Below are 22748 nucleotides of genomic sequence, written 5' to 3'. Positions count from 1 at the left end.
GAAAACTTTTGTAAAATAAAGGTATTATACATCTTGGAGCTCTGGTAAAACCATATTGTAACACCCCTATAACTCCTCCTTATATGAACTAGGTTAAATTACGAGAGTGTTATGCCACGCATGATAATACGTAAGGCTAATCAGATAATACAACGGAAGTCTTTTAGAATAAACTAGAAATATTTTAAATAAACTGAAATAAGAAAGTATGTAAATGAGTTACAAATTCGGAAACTATCCCATAATAGTCCCATATTCAAAACAAGTCAAACCTTGACCCCAATGGTCAAGTAAAGTCAAACCTATAATTCAAAGTAACTTTATTACGAAAGTACTTGTTTATTAAAACTCCCATTCGGATGCTTATGATTCCCATGCACATCAAGAACTTGTACCTGGAACTTCTCCTCTGAACTCTGCTCGCCAAATGGGTCATTACAGGGTCGTTGAGGAAAAACAACAACCAAAAGAAAACAAAAAAACACATACATCAGCAACGCTGAGTACATAACACTACTAAACTAATGCAAATAATAATGCATGCAATCCTCAAACAACTTCGGCTTGCTCTTCTTATGACTCTAGATGCGACAAGCACATAACGAAACTTACTAAATATTTTCTTTTATTATTATTTGGCAATGAACGAGAATCGTCCTCCTCTTGGAGTCATACGGGTTACTAATCCTTGTGTAAGAGATTCCACACCTCTTACTATAAGAGATTCCACACCCCTTACTAAAGTTCTATGAACTTTAAATAACTTGACTCGAGAATTTACGCTTGGTAGTAATGTAAGAGGGTGAGAGTGAGTCTCTAGACTCAACGTATCAGAGATAAAGAATATGAGTGACACCTAGTCCACTCAACGATCTTGATAATTGGAATTCCATAAACTTACACGATAAAATAAAAGCATTAGCATCGTCATGCTAGACTATATGCAGGTGTGTAGTTCCACACTAACTCCCCCCTTATGTTCAATACTCATGGGGGATCCATCCCAAGAGTTTTATTTTCAAATCCCATTATGTGAGACACAATCACAATAATAATACATCTAGCAAATAAATTAATTTCTTATCTTTCTTTAACAAGTGAATGCAACAAACACCATAAATAACTCAATTCTAAATCCTTTGAGACCTTGCTCATCTTATTATTTAATGACTCCTTGAGTCCTTTCTTACTTTCTTAAGGATACATGATCCAATCAATTGATTCCTTGCTCAATGACTCAACTACTTGTGAGACATTGCTAAATAACTTTAAAACTTGTGAGACCTTGCTCAACAAAATATAACTTCTAGTGAGACCTTACTCAATAAAATATATAACTTCTAATGAGACATTACTCAATAAAATATATAACTTCTAATGAGACATTGCTCAATAAAAATATATAACTTCTAATGAGACCTTGCTCAATAAATTATTCTCATGTAAGTCCTAGCTTCAAGAATAACTTTAAGGGGCCGTTTGGTTGCCATGAGGGTAAGGGAATGGAATCAAGAAAGGGATATAGGGAGAAAGGAAAACAAAACCCTTAGATTAAAAATGTTATTTGGTTGAATTTTTTTATTTCTCTTTCTTCCTCTTTTTACATCCTTCCACCACCATCCTCATTCTCGTGTTTGTTGTGCCCCGCCGGAACTCCACGCTCGGTACCCCGGGGAGCCGGTGAGCCGCCGAGCTTGCGCCCTCCCCTTCCCCTTCCCCTTCCCACCACACTGTCTCCCTCCCTGCAGCACTTCGCCAGTACGATCTCCCCCCTCCTCTTTCGCTGCACCGTCAATCTTCCACCTCTACTTCTTTGTGTCGTCGTGTCGTCCCCCTTCCCTTCCCCTTCCAGATCTGACGTTTATCTCTTTATTCTTCCTTTTTTTCTGGGGTTTGTGGGTGGTTTAGATGGTGGATGGTGGTGACGGTTTCTCGATGTTTGGGTCACTTGAGTGGGCAATTTTGGTCGTTGGATTGGCGATTCTCAGTGGTTAGTGGCGTGGTTGTAGTGTTGGGGTGGAGCACTCACATGGTAGTTGGTGGTCGGTTCAATTCCCGGTGGTTGGGTGGTCGGGTGGTGCCGGTTTGGTGGTCGGGTGGTGCCGGTTGGGTGGTCGGGTAGTGCCAGTTGGGTGGTCGGGTTGTGCTGGTTGGGTGGTCGGGTTGTGCCGGTTGGGTGGTCAGGTGATAGTTGAGTGGTGGTGCTAGTGGTTGGGTGGGTTGGTCAAGTGGTGGTTGAGTGGTCAAGGTGGTCAATGATGAGTCAAAGAAAGGGAATGGGAAACCTTGGGGGAGTGGGGGAATGAAAGTAGAGGACTTTGGGGGTAAAGAGAAGGTAAAGGGAATCATTAAACTGAGCAAACAAACAACAAGTAAGGGAATCATTAAACTGAGCAAACAAACAACAAGTAAGGGAATCAAGTTTCTTGATGGCAAGCGGATGAATAGTCCGTGGGAATTCTGAAAAGGAGTAGACGTTCTTGAGAAAAGCTTTGATATCGGGTCCTTATCTCAGCATAAAGAAAAAAGTATTGGCAGAGCTGCAAAAACAGCATTAAGACCAAACCCCCCCTAAATAACTTTAATCATGCTCACAAGCAATCATCGTCAATCACATGCTTTTCAAATATAGGAATAACTCAAAAGTTCAATTCCTAATCTCCTTTCTAAGTTCTCAACATGTACTCAAACAACTATAAGGCATAGGAAAAATTGATTTTATCAGTCCCAACTATGGGCGCCCTGATAAAAACAGTCCCAACTTTTGTTTTTTATTGTTCAGTCCCAACTTTTGGGGGTATTTTACAATAATGGTCCAGGTTAACCAGTAACCGGTTGAAGAGGTCAATTTTTTTCAACAATTTTTACTTTTTTTTTTTTACTATTTTAACTTATCTTTCTCTCTCCTTCCTCCCCTTCCCCCTCCCTTGCCACCCCCTCCCCTGCTCTAACCACCTCTCTCTCTCCCCTAACCCACCACCCTTAACAACCCCAGCCCCACCACCCAGCAACCTCTCCCCCTCCCCGCCAGTCGCGCCGTCCCCTCCCCTTCCCCGCCGGTCGCGTAACCCCCCTTCCCTCCCCGTCCCTTCGCGCACAGTCGGTTTTTTTGGCATTTCAGAGGGTGTTTGCGGCTTTTGCGGGGAATGGAAGGGGAGGGGGTTTAGCGACGTTTGCGGGGGAAGGGGAGGGGGTTTAGCGACGTTTGCAGGGGAAGGGGAGGGGAGGAGAAAGGAAGGGGAGGGGGTTGTGCGGCGGTTGCAGAAGAAGGGAGGGGGCTGCGGGGTGTGGGGAAAGGGGGTGGGGGTGCTGCGGCAGTTGCAGGGGAAGGGGAGGGGGGTGCGGCAGTTGCAGGGGGAGGGAGCTGGTGGACTGGTGTTGGTGGTTTCGGGGGAGGGGGCTAATGGGGTCGGGGTTGGTGGTGGGGTGGTGGGCTGGGGAGCTGGGTTGTTAGGGGGTGGGGGGAGCAGTGAAGAGAGGTGGGGGGAGCAGTGAAGAGAGGAGAGAGGAAAGAGGAAGAAGAAGATAAAAAAAAAAGGGAATTATTTTTTTTGGCAAGTTTACCTGCTACAGCAGGTTAGAAACCTGCTGGGACTGGTATTGTAAAATACCCCCAAAAGTTGGGACTGAACAATAAAAAACAAAAGTTGGGACTATTTTTATCAGGGCGCCCATAGTTGGGACTGATAAAATCAATTTTTCCTAAGGCATAAGCCTCTCCTTACTTCTAATGCTCAATAAATAATCCTTAAAACCACTAAAGTCAAAGGTCAAAGTGTATGTACCTTGATAACACACAAAAATCAACAATTAAAAGCTTCAATTGTTTCTATTATGCTTGAAACATACCAAGAACAACGTATTATCAATTACTCCCTTTGTCCCAAAATATAGTTCTCATTTCCCTTTTTTCATGGTAATTTGTGCAAGTAGAATATAAGAGGGATAGTAAAGATTTTTTGTTTATTTAAATAAATGTTGTATGGGAAAATATGATTTTAGGAGAGAGAGTGGAGAATAATTGGTGAAAGAGCATTAATTGTAACATTTTGGTTGAATGAACAAAGGAAAAAAAAAACAAAATTCAAAAATCAAATAAATGATGGGGACACGGTTTTTCTAGACAAATTACGAAAAACTGTGGAACTAAATATGTAAATGGGAACTATATTTGGGACACCCAAAATGGAAATGGGAACTATATTTTGGGAAGGAGGGAGTAGTACTTACCAACAAACAATTCAAGGCTTCTAATAAATAAAAATCAGCACTTTGAAAATAATAACAAAGATGATTTTTCCTTAAAAAGGCTTTAAAACTATTTTGGGTCATAAAACTTGAAAACCTTTACTAGTAAGCAAAGCCCAATATAAACTAATGCTTAAAACTTCATAAAATTAATAATTTATTAATTTAAATACTGCAGTAATTTAATTATTCAATAATAGTTAAAAAGATTTTTTTTTATATGTGTGGTTCGAAAACCACAACCCAAAAATCCTAACACCAACCGACAGCCACCGTGAGCACCACCTGCCACCACCACCGTCACGATATTGGGCAGGGCGGCACTCGTCGGTGCCCAGGCGGCTGCCACCACCACCAGCACGACAGTGGGCAGGACGGCACTCATCGGTGCCCAGCCGGTGCCCCACCATCGCGGTGGCCGGAAAAACGCGAGAGAAAGAGAGGTGAGAGAGAGAAGAATAAATTAAAAATAGATAAAGATTAAACATTTTTGCTTCCCTTTGATGTTTGAATGATCCTTCTATAATTATCAAAAATAAAAACTAGATTAAAAGCTTGAATCTTTGAAGAAAAACTAGGGTTTGAGAGAGAAAAGAAAATCCTTCTTACTCCTTTTTGAAAAAGTGGCTACTAGTATGATGGAGGAAACCCTAGTTCCTCCTTCTATAGTGGAAGGAGTAGTCTTTTTGGTTAAAAGATTACAACACCCTTACTAATAAAATTACCAAAAGACATTTGATAATGAAGTTACCAAAATAATCTTCTTACTAAAATACTTTCTTGAAAAGACTAAAATACTTCTTCGTGAGAATACTCAAATACCCTTTTGGTAAAATTACCAGAATACCCTTTTGGTAAAATTACCAGAATACCCTTTTTGCTCTTAAATACTAAAATTAAATAGCTTTAAAAATTCAAAAATGATTAAGACTATTTAATTAAATAACTCAAAAATATGGGGGATTACACATATGTGTTTCAATTAATGCTAGCACATTTGGATTATTGGTGCGGATTAGATCCTTATGAGCCGCAACAAAAGTACGATTTCTCGCACTTTGAACATTCTACACCATATATGAGATTGGTAATATATATCGAGAGCCAAATTTGGATTTCTTTCTTCCATAGACATTGGTATTCTAGGTAAATTGGTCATGTATGCAGCACTAATCATGCGTAGTAATCTCTGGATTTCATTAGGAATTAGTAGGTTGACTAGTAGCTCCAGTGGCGTTGAGATTGGGGGAGAAGAGAGTCCATCCTCACCTCCAAGCCTCCAACACATGGGTCAGGTGATCTTCCACTATCATGTACGGGTCGTTCATTGGACTTCCCGTGCATAAGGTTTTCTCCGGTGGGACTTTCAGAATTGGAATCTGTGGGGTTTGAGTGCTTGTCGAGAATTGATGTAGAGTGTTCATGGCTTTCAGTCATAGTATCAATTACTTGTGGATTGGCGTGTGAAAGTTCTTGGAAAATAACAACAGAATTTGTCTTTCCTTGATGGTTATGTGGAGCAGCAGGCTTATATTGGGTAGAGATGTTGGTGTTGATAGTAATTAGAGGCATATTTGGATTCTTCAAGATAGATTTATTTTGCTTTGGATAGCTTCTGATAGGATTTTTATTGCTCTTAGACTTCTTGTGGAAGGTGTTCTGCTCCCTAAATCCAATGATAGCTTTTGAACATTATCTTCAGAATTCTCTCCTAATTCTACTGTTGGAAAAGGAGAGTCATTCTTCCACACCACTTGATTGTTCAAATCCTGCGACCTCTTATCATTCACTTCAGGACTGCCCAATTCATTGACCTCTTGGTTTAGCAAAAGATCAAATTTTGATCCACTTCCTTCACTATTACCATGATTTCAAGAATTTTGCTGCGTGCTTATTTTCTGAGTCCTTGATTTTGCTTGTTGCATCTCCGTATTGCCAGCCTTGATACCACCTTGAGCTGCATTCCCAGTCACTGATCATTCGACTCGAGGCATTCTTTTGCGCACTGGTTTTTAACCAGCATCCACGCACCAAAATCCTCCACTTCCTCGGGTTGAAAGTTGGGAAGAGGCACTAGTGGAAAAAAGCCCATCTGATGCTGACAAAATCGGGCATACTGATGCAGTATTGGTCCGTATCATATAGGCCCGCAGCAGATTAAGAAAATTAATCTGATGCGGTCCATGACCGCATCAGATTATAGCATCTTATGCGGTCCATGACCACATCAGATTATAGCATCAGATGCGGTCCATGACCGCATCAGAATGATCAGATTATAGCATTTATTAATTAAAAAAAAAGCGTGCAACTCTACACTGTAGAGTTGCAAGCTTATGGGCTGTACCAACAACATTACACAAGGTATTATTTTCGTATAATACAAGTATCTAGTACAAAACCCAACAAAATCTTAAAAAAAAAAAGAAATAAAACCCAACATATTTTCGTATTATTTTCAGCATCAATTATAAAATAAACTGAAAAAAACTAGTATCGTACATGGAATTCATGCATTAATTATAAATTTTAAAATAATGAATTTTCACAAGTTACAATATCTGAATGATGAAATAATAAAATTAGATAACCTGAAATGAAAAAATTGAAACTAATTACAGCATGAAAAAAAAAAAGAAACTAATTACAGCGAAAATTAACGAACACAAAACAAATAAAAACAAACCTAGATCTAAAAAATGAAAAAAAAGGGGGGAAAAACTGAAATGAAAATTAACAAAAACAAACTTAGATCTAAAAAAGGGGAAAAAATGTGGTTGTAATCATGAAATCAAATAAAATGCGAAAATAAAGCGGAAAAATCTACTAAAAAAACGAAAAAACGGGAAAAACAAATAATTTCTTCGATCTTCGTCTCTTCCTTTCTTTGTTTCGCTCTTTATTCCCCAATTTCGCTTTTCGTTCTTCATTTTCTTCGTTCTTTGTGTGGGTTTCTTCGATTTTCGTTCGGATTTTCGTTCTTCATTTTCGTTTCTTTGTGTGGGATCCTTCGATTATTCGGTGCATGAGGGAGGAGTTGGGAGGAGAGAGGGGGGGAAGTGAGGGAGTTAGGGTTTGAGAGGCGTTGAGAGGAGGGAGAGAGGCGTTGAGAGGAGAGGAAGTGAGAGATTTAGGGTTTGGGTGGGAGTGGAGTGAGGGACGGGTAGGGTTTGAGTGAGGGTGGGAGTGGGTCGCGTGATTAATGTGGGGAACTGATGGGCCGCGTCATTTTAGGGCCTAAAAAATAGAAAATTTGATGCGGTCCTAGAATCCGCATTAGATTTTTAAAAAAACCGCATCAGATTTTTAATCTGATGCAGTCTACAAGAGGACCGCATCAGATTTTCCTCCTAGTTTTTCTTCTCATTTTTTAATTGATTTTCTGATGCGGTTTTCTGTTACTAAGTGACAAATAAGGTTTTTTCCACTAGTGAGGATTATTACCAATGTTAACATCCTCCAAATTATGTTCATTCATCTCCATCATAATCAATATCATTCATATTAGATTTGGTGCAATCTCTTCCAAATTCCCCAACTTACCACATCCAAAACATATCTTACGAATACATTCATATTGTATCCTCCAGATTTTTCCTTTCAACCAGAATTTAGATAATAGTGGTTTAGAAAGGTCGATTTCAACACCAAGACGAGTGAATTGTCCTCTATCTGTCATTGTTGTATTCATATCCACTCTAATGACTTTTCCTATCTTGGCTCCAATTTTGTTTACAAAATATTAATCAAAATATTCAGCAGACAAATTTGGAATTCGAACCCACGCAGTAAGGATCCTAATTAATCGGACTTTCATCCGAGATAAAATTAGGAACCCACTTCCTAATAGTACATGATTATAATCATCAGAATAGTTAAACCGAGCAATAAAAAATTTACACCCCATAGCAGTTAGAGCCAATTCACCTCTAATGTTCCATTTCTTCTTTAGGCGACGCATCAAGCCCATATAACCAAGGTTGTCGTCGAACATCTTGATTATCAATGATTCCTTCCATGGCTGACACATTTTCTTCTTCTCCTCTTTGGTTAGAAGGATGACAGGGCATCGCTCATCACCCATCACATCTTCAGGAGCATATCATCATCAGATACATCATCGTCCTTATTTTATGGATAATTTCAACGGTTTTTTCACCAAATACCCCTGACAAAAAAATTTATTCACCAATTACCCCAACTTTTTTCAAAATTCACACAATACCCTAACTTTTAAAAAAATTCACCAGATACCCTTAGTATTAACGGACGTTAGTGCTCCGTTAGCTTATATTTACAAGTTTGCCATAAGTCAATTTAATTAGCCCTAAGTCAACCTAATTAGCCCTAATTAAGCCCTAATTAATCCCTAATTAAGCCCTAATTAATCCCTAATTAACCTAATTAAGCCAACCCCAACCCCCAAACCCTAGACCCACCACCCAACCCAGCCCCCCCTCCCCCTCCCCTCCCCCTCGCCGGCAACCCAACTCCCTCGCCGGCAACCCCCTCCTCCTCGCGCCAAGCTTTCCGGCAGCCCCCCCTCCCTCACTCTCGTCGCTCCTCCCCTCCCCCTCCCTTCCTTCGCGGTCCTCTTTCCGGCAGCGTAAATAACTGCAGCCAAATCAACAGATCCTTCCTTCGCGGGGCCGGCGAGAGTGAGGGAGGGGGAGGGGAGGCGCCGACGAGAGCGAGGGGGAGGGGAGGCGCGCGCGACGAGAGTGAGGGAGGGGGAGGGGGCTTCCGGAAAGAGGAGTGTGAAGGAAGGAGGGGGAGGGGAGGCGCGACGAGAGTGAGGGAGGGGGGGGTGCCGGAAAGTTTGGCGCGAGGGGGAGGGGAGGTTGCCGGCGAGGGGGAGGGGAGGGGGAGGGGGGCTGGGTGGGGCTGGGGTTGTTGGGGTGGTGGTGGGTTAGGGGAGAGAGAGGGAGTTAGATTAGTTAGGTTTTTTAGGGTTTCTTAGAGTTTTTAGGTTTTTAGGCTTAATTAACTCTAATGACTAACGGAGTTAACCATCGTTAGTCATTAAGGGCATTATTTGTCATTTTTTTCAAAATTTGGGGTATCTGGTGAATTTTTTTAAAAGTTAGGGGTATCTGGTGAATTTTGAAAAAAGTTGGGGTATTTGGTGAATAAATTTTTTTGTCAGGGGTATTTGGTGAAAAAACCGTAATTTCAATTTACATCAAATCATTATATGGATAATTGGATATGACAATGGTTGTTTCTTTATAATTGATATATTATTGAAACTTTTCTTATTTGGAGTTCTTGGCCTACCAAAAAGTAATAATATTTTTAAGATTTTGCATTTTTTTTTATCAAAAAGTACTTTTTTTCTGTTCTCTCTTATTTTATACCATTAAATGGGCTAAAAAGTACCTCCTTTAAAAAACTTGAAAGTGACATTGCCTAAAAATATTGTGCAAAACACAATGTAGCAATTAAAATAGATGGAATTCTGTCAACATCTCCTCAAATAATCATGCATATTACTCATAATATATTTGATCAATATATTCAAATCATTAACAAAAAAAAACAAACAAATACACACCTTTTAATTTTCATGCACTAGCTAGACCAATGGAAAAAATAGGATTCCTGAATGGGGAAAAGAAAATTGTTGTCCCAGGAAAAAAAAAAAGCTTAATTTGAAGATTCAAATTTATGTCTTTATCTATTTATAGCCTCATCACTTGCACTCTACTTCTAGTAGGAGACATACTAGTCTTATATACAAGTTATATGTGTGTGTGAAATGTAACTATTGTATAGGTTTTTTAAGGATTGATTTTTTTCCTAATCAGAGGACTGTTGCGTATCTACTCTGGTTCTAAGCATAGATATATTGGGGAAAAAAATAGACATCAAAGTGCTCAAGCATTCTCATGCATAATAGAAACTTTTATCAGAAAAGTAAATATTTGTCGTGATTCCTTTTTCTTTACTCAACATCGACAACGTATCTATTGGGTTGGACTTACCTACTTAGGGCCTGTTCTCTTCGGCATAAAACAGCTGAACTGAACTGAACTGAACTGATTGGAGCTAAACTGAACTGAACTGAATTGAATTAAATTAAATTAAATTGAATTAAATTGAATGTAATAAATATATAAATAATATTTAAACCATCATAATAATATGAATATTAAATAATTATTATTATAATAATAAGTAATAATAATGAATAATAATAATAATAATAGTATTTTGGATATTTTTAAATGATAGTTATAAATAAATAATATTAATAATCATAAATAATAATAATAATAATTAATGATAATAATAATAATTAATAATAATTTTATTTATTTTTGTATTAATATATTAATACTTGATATGATATATAATAACAATAATATCTAAGAAGTAAATTAATATTACTATTTTAATAATTAGATTTAATAATATAATAATATTTAGTGATAAAAATAATGATTGGATTGGACCGCAAAAATTACATCATAAACTGGCTTGACACGATTTGATTGGTTTATGGGCTAAAAAACGTGAGTTTATTTGTGCTTTGACCTAAACCATGTTCCTTCTAATAATAATAGTAATAATAATGAGTAAAGCTATAATAAACAAAATAATATATAGAAACAACAACAACAATAATAATAATAATACTTAATAGTAATGATATAAAAATAAATAATAATAATAATAATAATAATAATAATAAAAGTAATTAGTAAAATAAATTATACCAACATAATAATAATATTTAACAAAATGGTTATAAAGAACTGAACTGAACTGGACTGAACTAATTGGAGCTGAACTGAAAATAAACTGGGGTGAACAGGCCCTTAGATCCATTCATCAAAGAAAACGGCCCAAACCAATCTTTACAGATATTATAAAATAAGTTGATCATCCAACTACCGCTAAAATTCCAGGGACCCACAAATATTTTCATTTTATAATAGCGCGGGAAAATTAGCTCACTACAGTTGAAACTTGAAACATAAACATAAAACCCTAACTACCGATTTTCTCTCTCCTCTTATAAACAAAGAAATTCGAAAACTTTCTCTCTCCTCTTATAAACAAAAAAAATCGAAAACTTTCTCTATCTAAAAGCTTCAATAATGGCGGATGAAGAGCAAGATCGATTTGCTCTTTACCACGATTTCTGTCGTTATTCATCTTCCCAAGAAGAGCTTCTCTCTCGCGCCAAATTCGCCCGAGAAGACGAGACATTTCCCGACAACGATAAATCGCCGGAAATTGAGAATTCCGGCGCATCTCGCCGGAAATTGGATGATGTAGATGACTTTAGGGAGAAACGTCCGGGTGAATCTGCGGCTGCTGATGCAGATTCGGAGAGAGCGAAGAATCTAGGGTTTGGGTCGAAAGGGGGTGAAGTGTCGGGGACGAAATTAGAGGGGATTTGTGAAGGAAAGAGAGAAATGGAGCATCAATCGAAGAAACAGAAGGTTAGTCCTTTGGTTCATTGTAGTGGGAAAAGGGTGATTGAAGGGGATGATAGAGGAGAAGAAGTAGTTGTGTCTAGAGGTGATTTGAAGGTGGTGATGAAGAATTCGTTATGCTCCTTTGTTCTGGAAAGTCCGGAGTTTACGGAGAAATTGGATATTGAGGATGGTGGAGACGAGGTTAGAATTGAGGGGATGGGGACAGAGAGTGGAGGAAAGAAGAAGTTGGAATTTTGTTGTGAAACTGAGGTGGTCAAGTTTGAGGAAGAGGAAGGAATTAGGGAGATAGGTGATTTTAATATGGAGGGTGGGGATCGTGGAGATCGAGGTGGGGAAGTAGGAGGTGATTTGAAGCAAGGGGATGGTACAATTATGGAGGAGGAAGGAAAGGGGATCATGAGGCTGCCAAGGAAGAGAGAGTTGCCTCGTTCGATGTTTGGGTTAGTTTGGGGAGAGGGAAGTGAGATTGAAATTGAAGGTAGAGTTGTTGAAGACAGAGATGTGGAAGGTGGTTTGAAGGAGGCAAAGGGTGTTGAGGGAAGAGGAATGGTTGGAAATAGTAATGTGGGAGGTGCTTTGGAGGATGGAAATAGAGATGGGGTGTTCGAGGGTGGTGAAAAAGAAGCATTTGATGGCAAGGGAGGTGGAGATGGAAATGAAAACGGAAATGGAGTGGTTGGAAATGGTAATTTGGAAGGTGGTTTGAAGGAGGGAATTATAAATGGGGTGTTCGAGGGTGGTGAAAAAGAAGCATTTGATGGTGAGGGAAGAGAGGGTGAGAATGGAAATCGAGTGGTTGGAAATGGTAATCTAGAAAGTGGTTTGAAGGAGGTGAGAATGGAGGGAAATAGAAATGGGAAGTCCAAGTGTGGTTTAAAAGAAGCATCTTTTGGTGAGGGAAGTGGAAATCTAGTGATTGGCAATAGTAACTTGGAAGGTGGTTTGAAGGAGCCAAGTGTACTAGACAATAGAGACGGGAAGTCTAAGGGAGATGAAGAAGAATCAATAAAGTGCTTATTGGATGTTTTAAGAATGCTAGGGAGTCAGAAATCTTCCCATGATTCTGGTGAGATCGATATTTTCGAGACTGCCAAGAGATGTGGCATGACATTTCCTCGATCAAGATTTCTAACGCAAGGTTGAGGAGGAAGAGTAGTAGGTTGAAGATGATCTTGGAATGTGAATTTGAAAGTAAGCAACTTTCATCTCTTGGTAACTCTATTATCAGCTTAAAATAGTTTTTGATGTAGGTAAATGGTTTGAATTTTGAATGTGCAAATTACTGATGTAAAATCAATATGTAAACATCAATGCCCACTTGTCTATTGTGATTTGTGATGATACAATTGATGTCTCTTTTGTACTGCTTAAACTTTTGTTTCCACTAGTGCAGATAAGAAGGGATTTTAGTGCAAATAATTATCCTTATTAGTGTTTACAGATCTTATGCAACTTTTTTGGGTTCCATATTCCAGTTGCTTTCAGAAGAATAAGCTTCTTTTTTATTTTAACATGTACTGTGGTCCTTTCCTGTGATTATATATGTTATAATTATAATTAATTTTGACTAGGTAGCACATGAGAACATGTCATTCTTTGCCTTATCCCAACTCCCAAGATGATATTATGAAATTCCATCATTAATGTGGCCTTTTCATGATCTTGGAGTAGTTTTTTCTTCATTTTTAATATTCTTTATAGTTGGGATAAAGATCAAAAATCAGTCCTGCCTAATCAACAAATTTACCAATCTTTGATATTGAGACAAGACTATCATTTGGTGAATACTTGTTAGATTATGCCAAATCTTGCTTATTACAATTTACAAGTAGAGATAATACCATTCTTTCCAAACCCACTTCGAGCCGAACTGCACCCGAAAAAAGAAATCAAGTTCGGATCCAACTCAATCCGAATAAAAAGAATCTAATACAAATCTTAGAATGTGGAAAAATTTAAATCGATCGAAATTGGAACTTATGTAAGATCCATCTAAATTCTAATTTCTACTACCATCCAATCAACTAATAGACAGAATTTACTATACAATAGAATTCTTGAAAAAAAAAAATTATAGTTTTTTTTGTCCCAAAAAACTCTTCTTGCCATGGTATAAGAGGAAAATGTAGTCGGATGAAACTCAAATCCAACCAGATACAGAACCAAGAAATAAAATTTGAATCTAAAACTCCCAAGAGATGGAGAATTATGGAGTTTGATAGATCCAATTTGAATTAGACCCAATGTCATTCATACTTGCAAGTGATACAATTCATCTACTCCTTCACTTGATATTGACACCAAATAGGTCTAGCTCTTGACTTAAATGAGATATGAGATGTTAGATATATGCAACTTTACCTCCTATTTAAGCGATACCCGAACAAAGCCAAAGCAAATGCAAAGCCTTTGCAACTATATTAACTCTCCATATATATGAATGAAGATGACCTTTGTTTACAGGAACCTAAGAGAGTTCCTTTCCCTTAGCTTCTGTAACCGGGAAGTTATGTACTTCCCTTACATTCTTACAACATAATGCACCCGAAAAGGATGTCATATGTCAGCTATAAGAAACTAAACTGCATACAAGACCCAAAATCTGATCATCTCTTCTGCATTATGGCTATATATGCTACAAGCTTTCGTCATCAACCTATACAAAAAGAGCAACGCACATAATCCCCTTACCAATCCAAGTTCAAAATAGGCACTTTGAGGGGAGGGGAGATGGCGGATCATAACAAAACTATTAAACAGCATCCAAAGAAAATTTGTTCTATGGATTCGGATGGCATTGACCACTGACTGTGGGTGGAAAGAGTTGCTTAGAAGTATTTGTCAAGGACGGAAATGAGATAGAGGTATAGAACTACTACTTGCACTTGCTTGTTGGGAAGCATAACTAGAGGCTGGGCAGAGGAGCTCGGCCTCAGCTTGCGGGAATGACCCGTTAGATGGAACATCAAGCAGCAGATCCTGATCAGAGCTTTCATCATCGAATTGATAGGAATCAAGCATGAGAGAGCTGCCATTACTCGGGAATGTGAAGAGGTTCCTCGGAGCTGGAGTGAAGCACGAACCTTCATTTGGTAACGTTTGCTTGCTTTTGCAATCGGCTTTTAGAAGCACTCTTTTGGGGTTCTTCGTTGTAGATTTTGTTTCTGAAGAGGAGCAATATATGACTGTTAGCCAAGTATGGAAAGCATTTATTGTGTGCAATACTCATACTTCCTACATTTCTTAGTTATTGCAACATTTTGCTTTCATGCTCTCTAGCACACAAGTCTAACTATTTAACATCTCTAAGTTTGCAGTAGTAAAAACTTCTAGAAGTTTTCATTTAAAAATTTACATTAAGATAATCCAACAATATCACACATATATGAACACTTGTTTTTACATATTAATAATAATAATAATAAGATAAGATTGGTAGATGAATAGTGCAAAAGTCGAAGTGTTGGCAATCCAAGAGAAACAAAGGATATTTTTTTTTCTATGGGGCAAGGACAATTCTCAAGCAAGACATTTTATATAATATGCAGCAGGAAATTTATCAAGGCCTGTTTCTATGCATGTTTTATAAGCGAAAAAAGAGACTTGCTCAGTGTACTTTAATAACTCTGAAATCTGAATCAAATATATCATCCATAGAGGCTAGAGCACTTGCCATGGTGCAAAATAATGAAATCATCATGCTGTCATAAAACACTGATCCATTATCTCAATATATGTAATCTCATCAGAATAACCTTCAAGAAGGCAATTATTTTCTTACTAAGTGAATTAGTTGGAGTAACAAAGACATGGGGATCACATAACAAAGAGGTCAACTACAAACTACTTCTAGATGGAGGCTGATCAGACATGCAACGCACATCTCTAAGAATGACACACTATCCACTCCCCAGGAAATACATATTTGATGCTTAACAAGTATAGATTTGGTGGTGTCATGCAATGCCAGCAACATACAATATCATCATTGCATATAATTGCCATAAAATCACAAGTCATTCAGGAAGTCAAAGATTTAATTCTGAGAAAGATATAGATGGGTTTATTCCAAAGATTAAGATTTATACAAGGGGGGAAAAGTCCTTACTGTTTTCTTCTTTTTTTATTTGGACGGGAAGCCTTTATCAGTCTGCGTGAACTAATAACTACATTCGACAATTACCTCTTGGCTAGAATCTATGGCAACTTAAAGCTGACACCAAATATTCGACTTGGGTTGTTAATTCAGAAAAAGAAAGACGTGATGAACCTGGCCAAAGACGATTCTGACCCTCTCGTGATCTTTTAGCATTAAACTGGTTAACAGAAAAGCTGCAATTAGCTTCTGATGTGCGTACAGACTCTCCTGTACTCTCTTTAGTTCTCTTATCCTGCACCCAAATACATGAGCAAGTCATAAATGAAGATACAGAAGTAGCAAACCTGCATGAAGCTTGAATTTCAAAAAAAAAAAACTAGGTCAAACCTTAAGCATATTGTAATATTCCACCCATTTGCATTTAGTCATATTGGACATTGCAAGTCTCTTGAGGACCTTACAATCTTCAGTTTGAACTCCTGAGAAAGAAGTATCAAACACTCCATCTCCAAGTAGTTGCTGAAAGGAAGATAGGTTCTCCTTCAAGTGCATGCTAGTAAAAATGCTTCCAAGACTGCTTGAACAAGAAAAAAGAATAGTCAGTCTTTGAATCTCCTGACGAACTTGAAAGGTGAGTATTATTGGAGTGTGTTAAACTTGTGGTAATATGGTACATGAATCAGGTTGAATTTTTGACTGACGACACTAACCTATCAGAATCTGTGGAAATATCAATAGTTGGCAGATACTTGAGCAAATCCTGCTGTTCCTCATCTGTTAAGTGACTGCAAAATACATCAGAATTGACAATTTCCTGCACCAAACACGGATGTTTCACATTTTAAATACAAAGTTCGATCACTTACATGTAAGAATAAATCAGAAATTCAAGATTTCAAGACCCAGGTTTTCATAAGACAAAGACAAAGGGGAAAATAGAAGTAGCAGTCTATAAAGTAAATCATGATAAAATAAACCTCATGCTTGAACACAAATAATTGCAGTTTTATGGCACATAAAGTGAGTTCTATAAAATGTATATAAGTTCTGAATCGATGTTTTATGAACAGAATTCTTGACCAAGATCCAAGCAATAAAGACATACATGTGGTGTCAAATAAATTGAAGACCTTTAACAGTAGCATTGAGCATCAGCTGTAGTAACATGTAAGAATGAAACTCACAGTCAAGTCAATATGACACAGCGGGGAATCATGGTTCCACAAAATCTGGAACTTCTCATGATCATATGTTTCCCTGCAATACAAACAATGGATATGTCAAAGTGCATCTCCAACTGAAATTACTATGAAATTGTAGTTGCAATATAGCCTGAAGCTCAAATTTACCTAATCTTATTCTTGATAAATTAAAGGCTGAATAGCTTAGCCAAATGTAAAGCAATATCAAACAGATAGACTCTAGGCATCCTTTGCACGAAAGGCGCCAAAAAACTATCGATAGACTCTAGGCATCCTTTGCACAAAAGGCACAAAACACTGTCCGTTGAATCATCACTTCATGCTATGTCTAAGGTTCTCAAGAGCAGAAGGATTACCTCTTTGCTTGCTCAAGCTGCATAATTTGGCCATTTAGCTTCCTAAATTTTTCAGTGCCCAAGGAGGATCTACTCATACTCTTACTGTCATTAAGCAACAGCATAGATGCTGGGGTTGAGTAGCCATCATCTGCTCTGCAAAGCTTATTTTCAACAGAAAGGGAACTAGCTTCAGATTCCTCTTCTCGTGCAAAGGAGCTCGGATGTCTAATAAGAACACTTCCATGACCTATTTCAACTGATACCATAGGGGCCTCACTCTCATATAACAAGTCTTCCTCAGAGGAGACTGACAAGTGAGAAGCCTGTTCATGTAAGATGGTATACAAGTCCTTTGTCAGCTTCTCTACTGAAGATTGCTTTGCACGAGTAACACATGTTCTTTTCCTTGATGGAACCAGCGCATCCCACACAACGGATTGTGCTGGACCTGGAAAAGGAAAATAGGGTAAGACCATGCTATACAAGTTGTATATAGAAATTATGTTTAAGCATTCAACTTTACAAACATATTTGCACTTAAATCATCAGCTGCAAAGCTTGGTTGTCCAGCAAACAGAATATAAAGCTAATATACTCCAAGGTCATGTATAAATTATAACAACAAATGATAATTTACATGTAATTCACAAATTTAACTCAGCAATCTACAGAGTACAGCATCAACAATCAACATCAATATAAGTACCAAAATGTACTCCTAGATGTTCATTATAGCATGTAGCTTTGAGAAAAGAAAAATTAAGCACCAACCCACCCCAATCACAGAGATGGCCTCATTGACTTCATCTGGTAATCATATCACTTGCTGGTAAAAAAAAATCATTTTAATCTAGTGCTATCGACCACTTAAATAGGATATAGTCAATGGACACACCAATTGTTTAGCATCATCCTCCTTTTAATCCAATTCTAGAGTGCAGGTAAGCAGCTGACCTGTCAATTCACTAGCATCTGCACTACCGAACTGCGCACAACTTTCAGAATTTGATATGGCAGAGCCTGAACTTGATCTATTACTCGTATCTTCATCGATATTCTTCTGAAAACCCGGGCTGTAATCAGGGGTAAAGCCCCCATCCATCATATTTTCATAACTGAGTTTCCTTTTGTTTAGCTTATCATCTCTTTTCTTTAGAGAAATTGTCTTCACTCTGGCCACTCTATGATCCTCATAATCATCAGGATCAACTCTGGCATGTAGAGGGGTATAATTTACAAGAGTTCCCTTTGTTCTCCATCGAGATCCACATGCATTGCAAAGAACAGGCTTCTCCGGGGGACCATTGCGCCAAAGTGGGGTGCCTGTGATAGTAACAAGATGTCAGATACCTTACCATACTAAATATCTCCAATACCAAGAATGACATATGGCAATAATCATCACTTCCATTGTTGAGCATTAAAAAATCCTTGGATGCAAACTTATTGAGAAAACAAAACTGTCATATCATAAACATTCAGCCTCAAAGTACCATGAAGTTTCCAAACCCTGGCATCTTGGTGTTTTAGTTCTCACAACAAATGTGCTTCACATACTTTAAAAACCACACTCAATTGAACTGTAACATAAAAAAGTGTACTCCAACGTACATGACAACATCCAACAATCACACCTTTACAAACTAAAAGCCAACATATATATCAGATATGATGAGTCTATTTTAAAATTTCTAATAGTAATTGTGTTGAATTCTCCTCTTACTTATCTTAGCCTAGAGACACTAGAAGTCTAGAACCCCATACCTATTGATAAAATTATTCTTTGAGACTCTCTCAAATGGAGGAAGAATAACTTGTGAGCAGGTCATAGCAGTCATAGAGTGTGCATTGGCCAAATAGGGTAATTACAAATGTCTGATATATAAGGTGACTTGCAGAAACAGCTGAATGCATCAGACACAAAAGATAAAATTTGGGTTAACAAAAAGTGACTATTACTGAGGCATGTTAGATAGAATACAGAAGGTCTCAAAGTTTCCATAACAAGCATATGGTTAGGAGATATAGAGTGAGTGGAACAGAAGAATCAAAATAAGAGATATGAACTCGGTGGAAGTAGGAGTAAGGAGCAGTATATTCTGCACTAGCGAACTACTAATAAGAGTTGACATTGAGAGTCGAGACTTCCATGTTCAGAAGTCACAAAGAGATTGTGAGGCCAATGACCTCCTTTCAGAGAACCACTTAGAAATGGAAGCTCGCGTGACAGCATGAGTAACCACCAGTTATAGCAGTGAGTAATGATCTTGACTGCAGCTTTAGGTCATTCGTATCCCCAAACAGCCAAAGAACGAGTGCAAGCCACAGGTAAGTATAGGGTACTAATGATGTTATACATTTCATGTGACAACATTCTAGGTAGAGGTTCTATACATAGAAGTATAACCACTTGGTATATCTAAGTTAGGTCCAGCTACTCAATCAAAGAACTAAATGAAAAACATTTCCCTAGGTAGTTCTGCGCCATCTAAGAGACACTCAACTTCAATTAAACTCTTGCAGCAACGCATAAGTGAAATGATTGAGCTCTTGCACAGTTTGATTCAACTAAGATACTGGATTGATACTATGAAAGTCTGAGATTGAGCTGCAAAAACTTTGGGTGTCCTAAGGAAACCTTGGCATTACCATAAGCAAGGACTAGATAGTAGATAGACTTTGGAGTTGCATCAACAAGAGTTGAAGATACACCTCAAAAGTTTACACTAAGTAGTCACAGAAGAGAAAAAGGCAATGGCAAAACAATACGAGTGTTTCACCAAGTATTTAAGTTCATTGTCACACAACCAACAAGTGTGCGGCAACTACTAGAACATGATCAAGGCAGAGCAATAGAAGTGAAATGATTGAGAAGAAGATAACACATTTCCACTAATGGGTTTAGCAAGACCAATAAGAAGAACACTTTTCTCATTGAAGCATTATGACTTATGAATGATGGAGCAGCTTAAAAATGCTAAGAAGGAATACCCAGTGTATTGGGGACATTGAAAAGGATTAATGAGTTTCAAAAATTCTGCAATTTCTACAACTCAAATTCCAATATGTAAAATTTGAGATGCATATATTGCTATAGAGTCAAAGACCAGCAAAAAAGAAAGAAAGGGGAAAAGGTGGAGCATACAAGAATCCTAAAACTAGAAAATAAAAAGAACCCATTGATTTATATACCCCACAAAAATTCCCAGATTGAAGGAACCTGCAATTCAGTTAACCCTCAATCTCAATTTCACTAACAAACACAAATAAACAGCAATTTAACCCACAACACATTCATCATTTAGTCCCAGCTCTATCAACTTATGAATCTAGAAAAAAAAAGTCAAAATTCCAAAGTATGAAATTTCTGAAGAAATGGAGGAAACTCAAGAACTAACAATCCCTTATAAAGTTCTTTTTTTTGGGTAATTTAATTAACAAACACAATTGAAAAGACAACCAAAAAGAAAAAAACTCACTTGTAACACCACAGTGATAGCAAGGTCCTTGCTTGCCCATGTCCTTTTTTTTTTATAAATCCCACAAATAAAAGCAAATGAAAGCTTATTTTCTGAACAACCCAAAAATAAAATAAAAAAGATATTTTTTTTCCCAGTTAAATTAAAAAAAAAAAAGAATTTATTCTCTTCAACCCTTTAATGGCATATACACTGAAAAGTGGTCCGTGGGGTTGTCTTACCAAAAACCCCAGATGGAGTTTAGGTGAGAAAATCAAAATTCAGAGAAACCCAGAACCAATTTTGGTCTTTAAAAGTGTGTAAATTAATACCAAAAATTGCAAATCATTAAGTTAATATTATGAAAAATAAAAAGATGGGTTTTGAAGCTAAAAATCTGTAAAATCCAATGAAGAAAAAAACAGAGAAAAATGGAATCTAATAAATGGAGGAAGATAGAAAATTATAATAGAAGAGAAGAAGAGGAAGGGAAGGGGAAAGGCAGGTTGAAAATGGAGGGCATGTAATTGTATAAAGGACTTTTTTTTTTTTAATTTTTTCTTCCTCTCTCTTTCCTTTCTTTGCTGTTTTGTTGTTGTTGTAGTATTGTATATGAAGTAAATGTTTCAGCTTTCTTCTATTTAGCTTTCATTTCTGATTTGTTCTCTTTAATTTTTTTGATTTTTTAAATCTTTTTTAATTACTACTTCATCTTCTACTACTAACTTCTTTTTACTTTTTCTTCTTTTTCCTCATTTTTTTTGTGTCATGGAAAATCTTGAAATGGGTATTTTTTTGGTTTTACCAGTTTTTTTATTTTTTATTTTTTTATTTTTTTATTTTTATAGCTATAATGGACTAGATTGTAAGATGAGCTAAGGAATATTATTTCTTATATCCCTGTTGACTATGGACTTTTCAATTCAACACCTCACCCATTGTTTTTAGAAGGGTTCAAAATTTGCAAGAAAGTCCATAACAAGGAGCTATAAAAGAAGATTAGATGAAAACGGCAAAACAAAGCCCTCAACCAAGGCCCATAATATGAAAAGAATGGGGAAAGAGAAAATAGAGATTCTACAATTATACTTGGATTTTCTTGTATAATTAAGGGGCCAACAATTGTTAAGATATTCTTTTTTGGTGCAATTATTTATAAAAGATGATTGTATGGTCTCAATCTTAGCTTCTATGGTGGTGTTGAATAAAGGGCTATATGGAAATAATCTTGATCTTGACTCTCAAATTTTTCATCTAAACAACTACTCCAAGATATTACAAATTTTATAGATATTAAGTTTATTTTTATGACACTCCACATTCTATAATGTATGTAGACCAGTCTGACATTATATATAGAGGTTGTTTGGAGTATCACTGGTATAATGTATTATATATGGTGTATAAACTAGTATCTAATTAGAGTATTAGACTAATGCATTTGCAATTTGCGCTTTTGTGTTCACAAGATACTTTAGCTGGTGGTTTGTGATTCAACTGGATATAATAAGCACGCATATAATACAAAATTTTATACTATCTAAATCATAATATTATTTAGCCCTAACTTCTCTTATACGTTATATATCAATTAATCAAGACACACGATCCATTTATGGAAGTATATACTTGCCACGTAACATGCAAACCATCATAAAACTAGATCGACGTCGTCTCGTTTTTACCTTTCGTTTGCCAAAATGGAAATGTCAAACTCCTCAAACTTCCCAAATCAAGACTCAACACTAACATCGAATTAACTGCTAGACAAAGATCTCCTTCTCGAAACATTGTTAATAAATGTCGTTTAATCACGTTTTAATATCCTTTGTTATACATGATCTTGTCTCATTAGATGCAAGGCGAAACTTCAATGCTCTAACATCCACAATAAAGGCATTATTAAGATGAATTTCAATAAATTAAATTAAATTCAACAAGAAAAAGTTTAGTTA

The 22748-nt window shown here is 37.1% G+C and overlaps 1 protein-coding gene across 1 annotated transcript; it reads right to left on the bottom strand.

Annotated features, from left to right (window-relative positions):
* Positions 1-14095: 14095 nt before the first annotated feature.
* LOC104892821 (GATA transcription factor 26) lies at positions 14096-21647 on the bottom strand. Its single transcript, XM_010678829.4, has 8 exons — positions 20815-21647; positions 18290-18658; positions 17354-17783; positions 16980-17052; positions 16506-16609; positions 16183-16369; positions 15967-16087; positions 14096-14860 (listed from the first exon to the last, which is right to left on the bottom strand). Exons 1-8 carry the CDS (start codon positions 20852-20854, stop codon positions 14538-14540), a joined length of 1647 nt encoding a protein of 548 aa, XP_010677131.2. The 5' UTR covers positions 20855-21647; the 3' UTR covers positions 14096-14537.
* Positions 21648-22748: the final 1101 nt, after the last annotated feature.

Source organism: Beta vulgaris, chromosome 5 (assembly GCF_026745355.1).
Source record: "Beta vulgaris subsp. vulgaris cultivar EL10 chromosome 5, EL10.2, whole genome shotgun sequence".
Lineage (NCBI taxonomy): Eukaryota > Viridiplantae > Streptophyta > Magnoliopsida > Caryophyllales > Amaranthaceae > Beta > Beta vulgaris.
Note: the sequence above shows the minus strand (reverse complement) of the source record. Positions and strands in the feature narration are given on the sequence as shown.

What these genes read in the sequence shown, in the direction of transcription:
- LOC104892821 (XM_010678829.4), bottom strand. Translation starts at nt 20,854, where the DNA reads ATGGGCAAGCAAGGACCTTGCTATCACTGTGGTGTTACAA. An exon ending in CTATCACTGTGGTGTTACAA is followed by an intron (nt 18,659 to 20,814) that starts GTGAGTTTTTTT and finishes TTACTATCACAG; the next exon opens with GCACCCCACTTTGGCGCAAT. An exon ending in AATATTACAATATGCTTAAG is followed by an intron (nt 16,088 to 16,182) that starts GTTTGACCTAGT and finishes ATTTGGGTGCAG; the next exon opens with GATAAGAGAACTAAAGAGAG.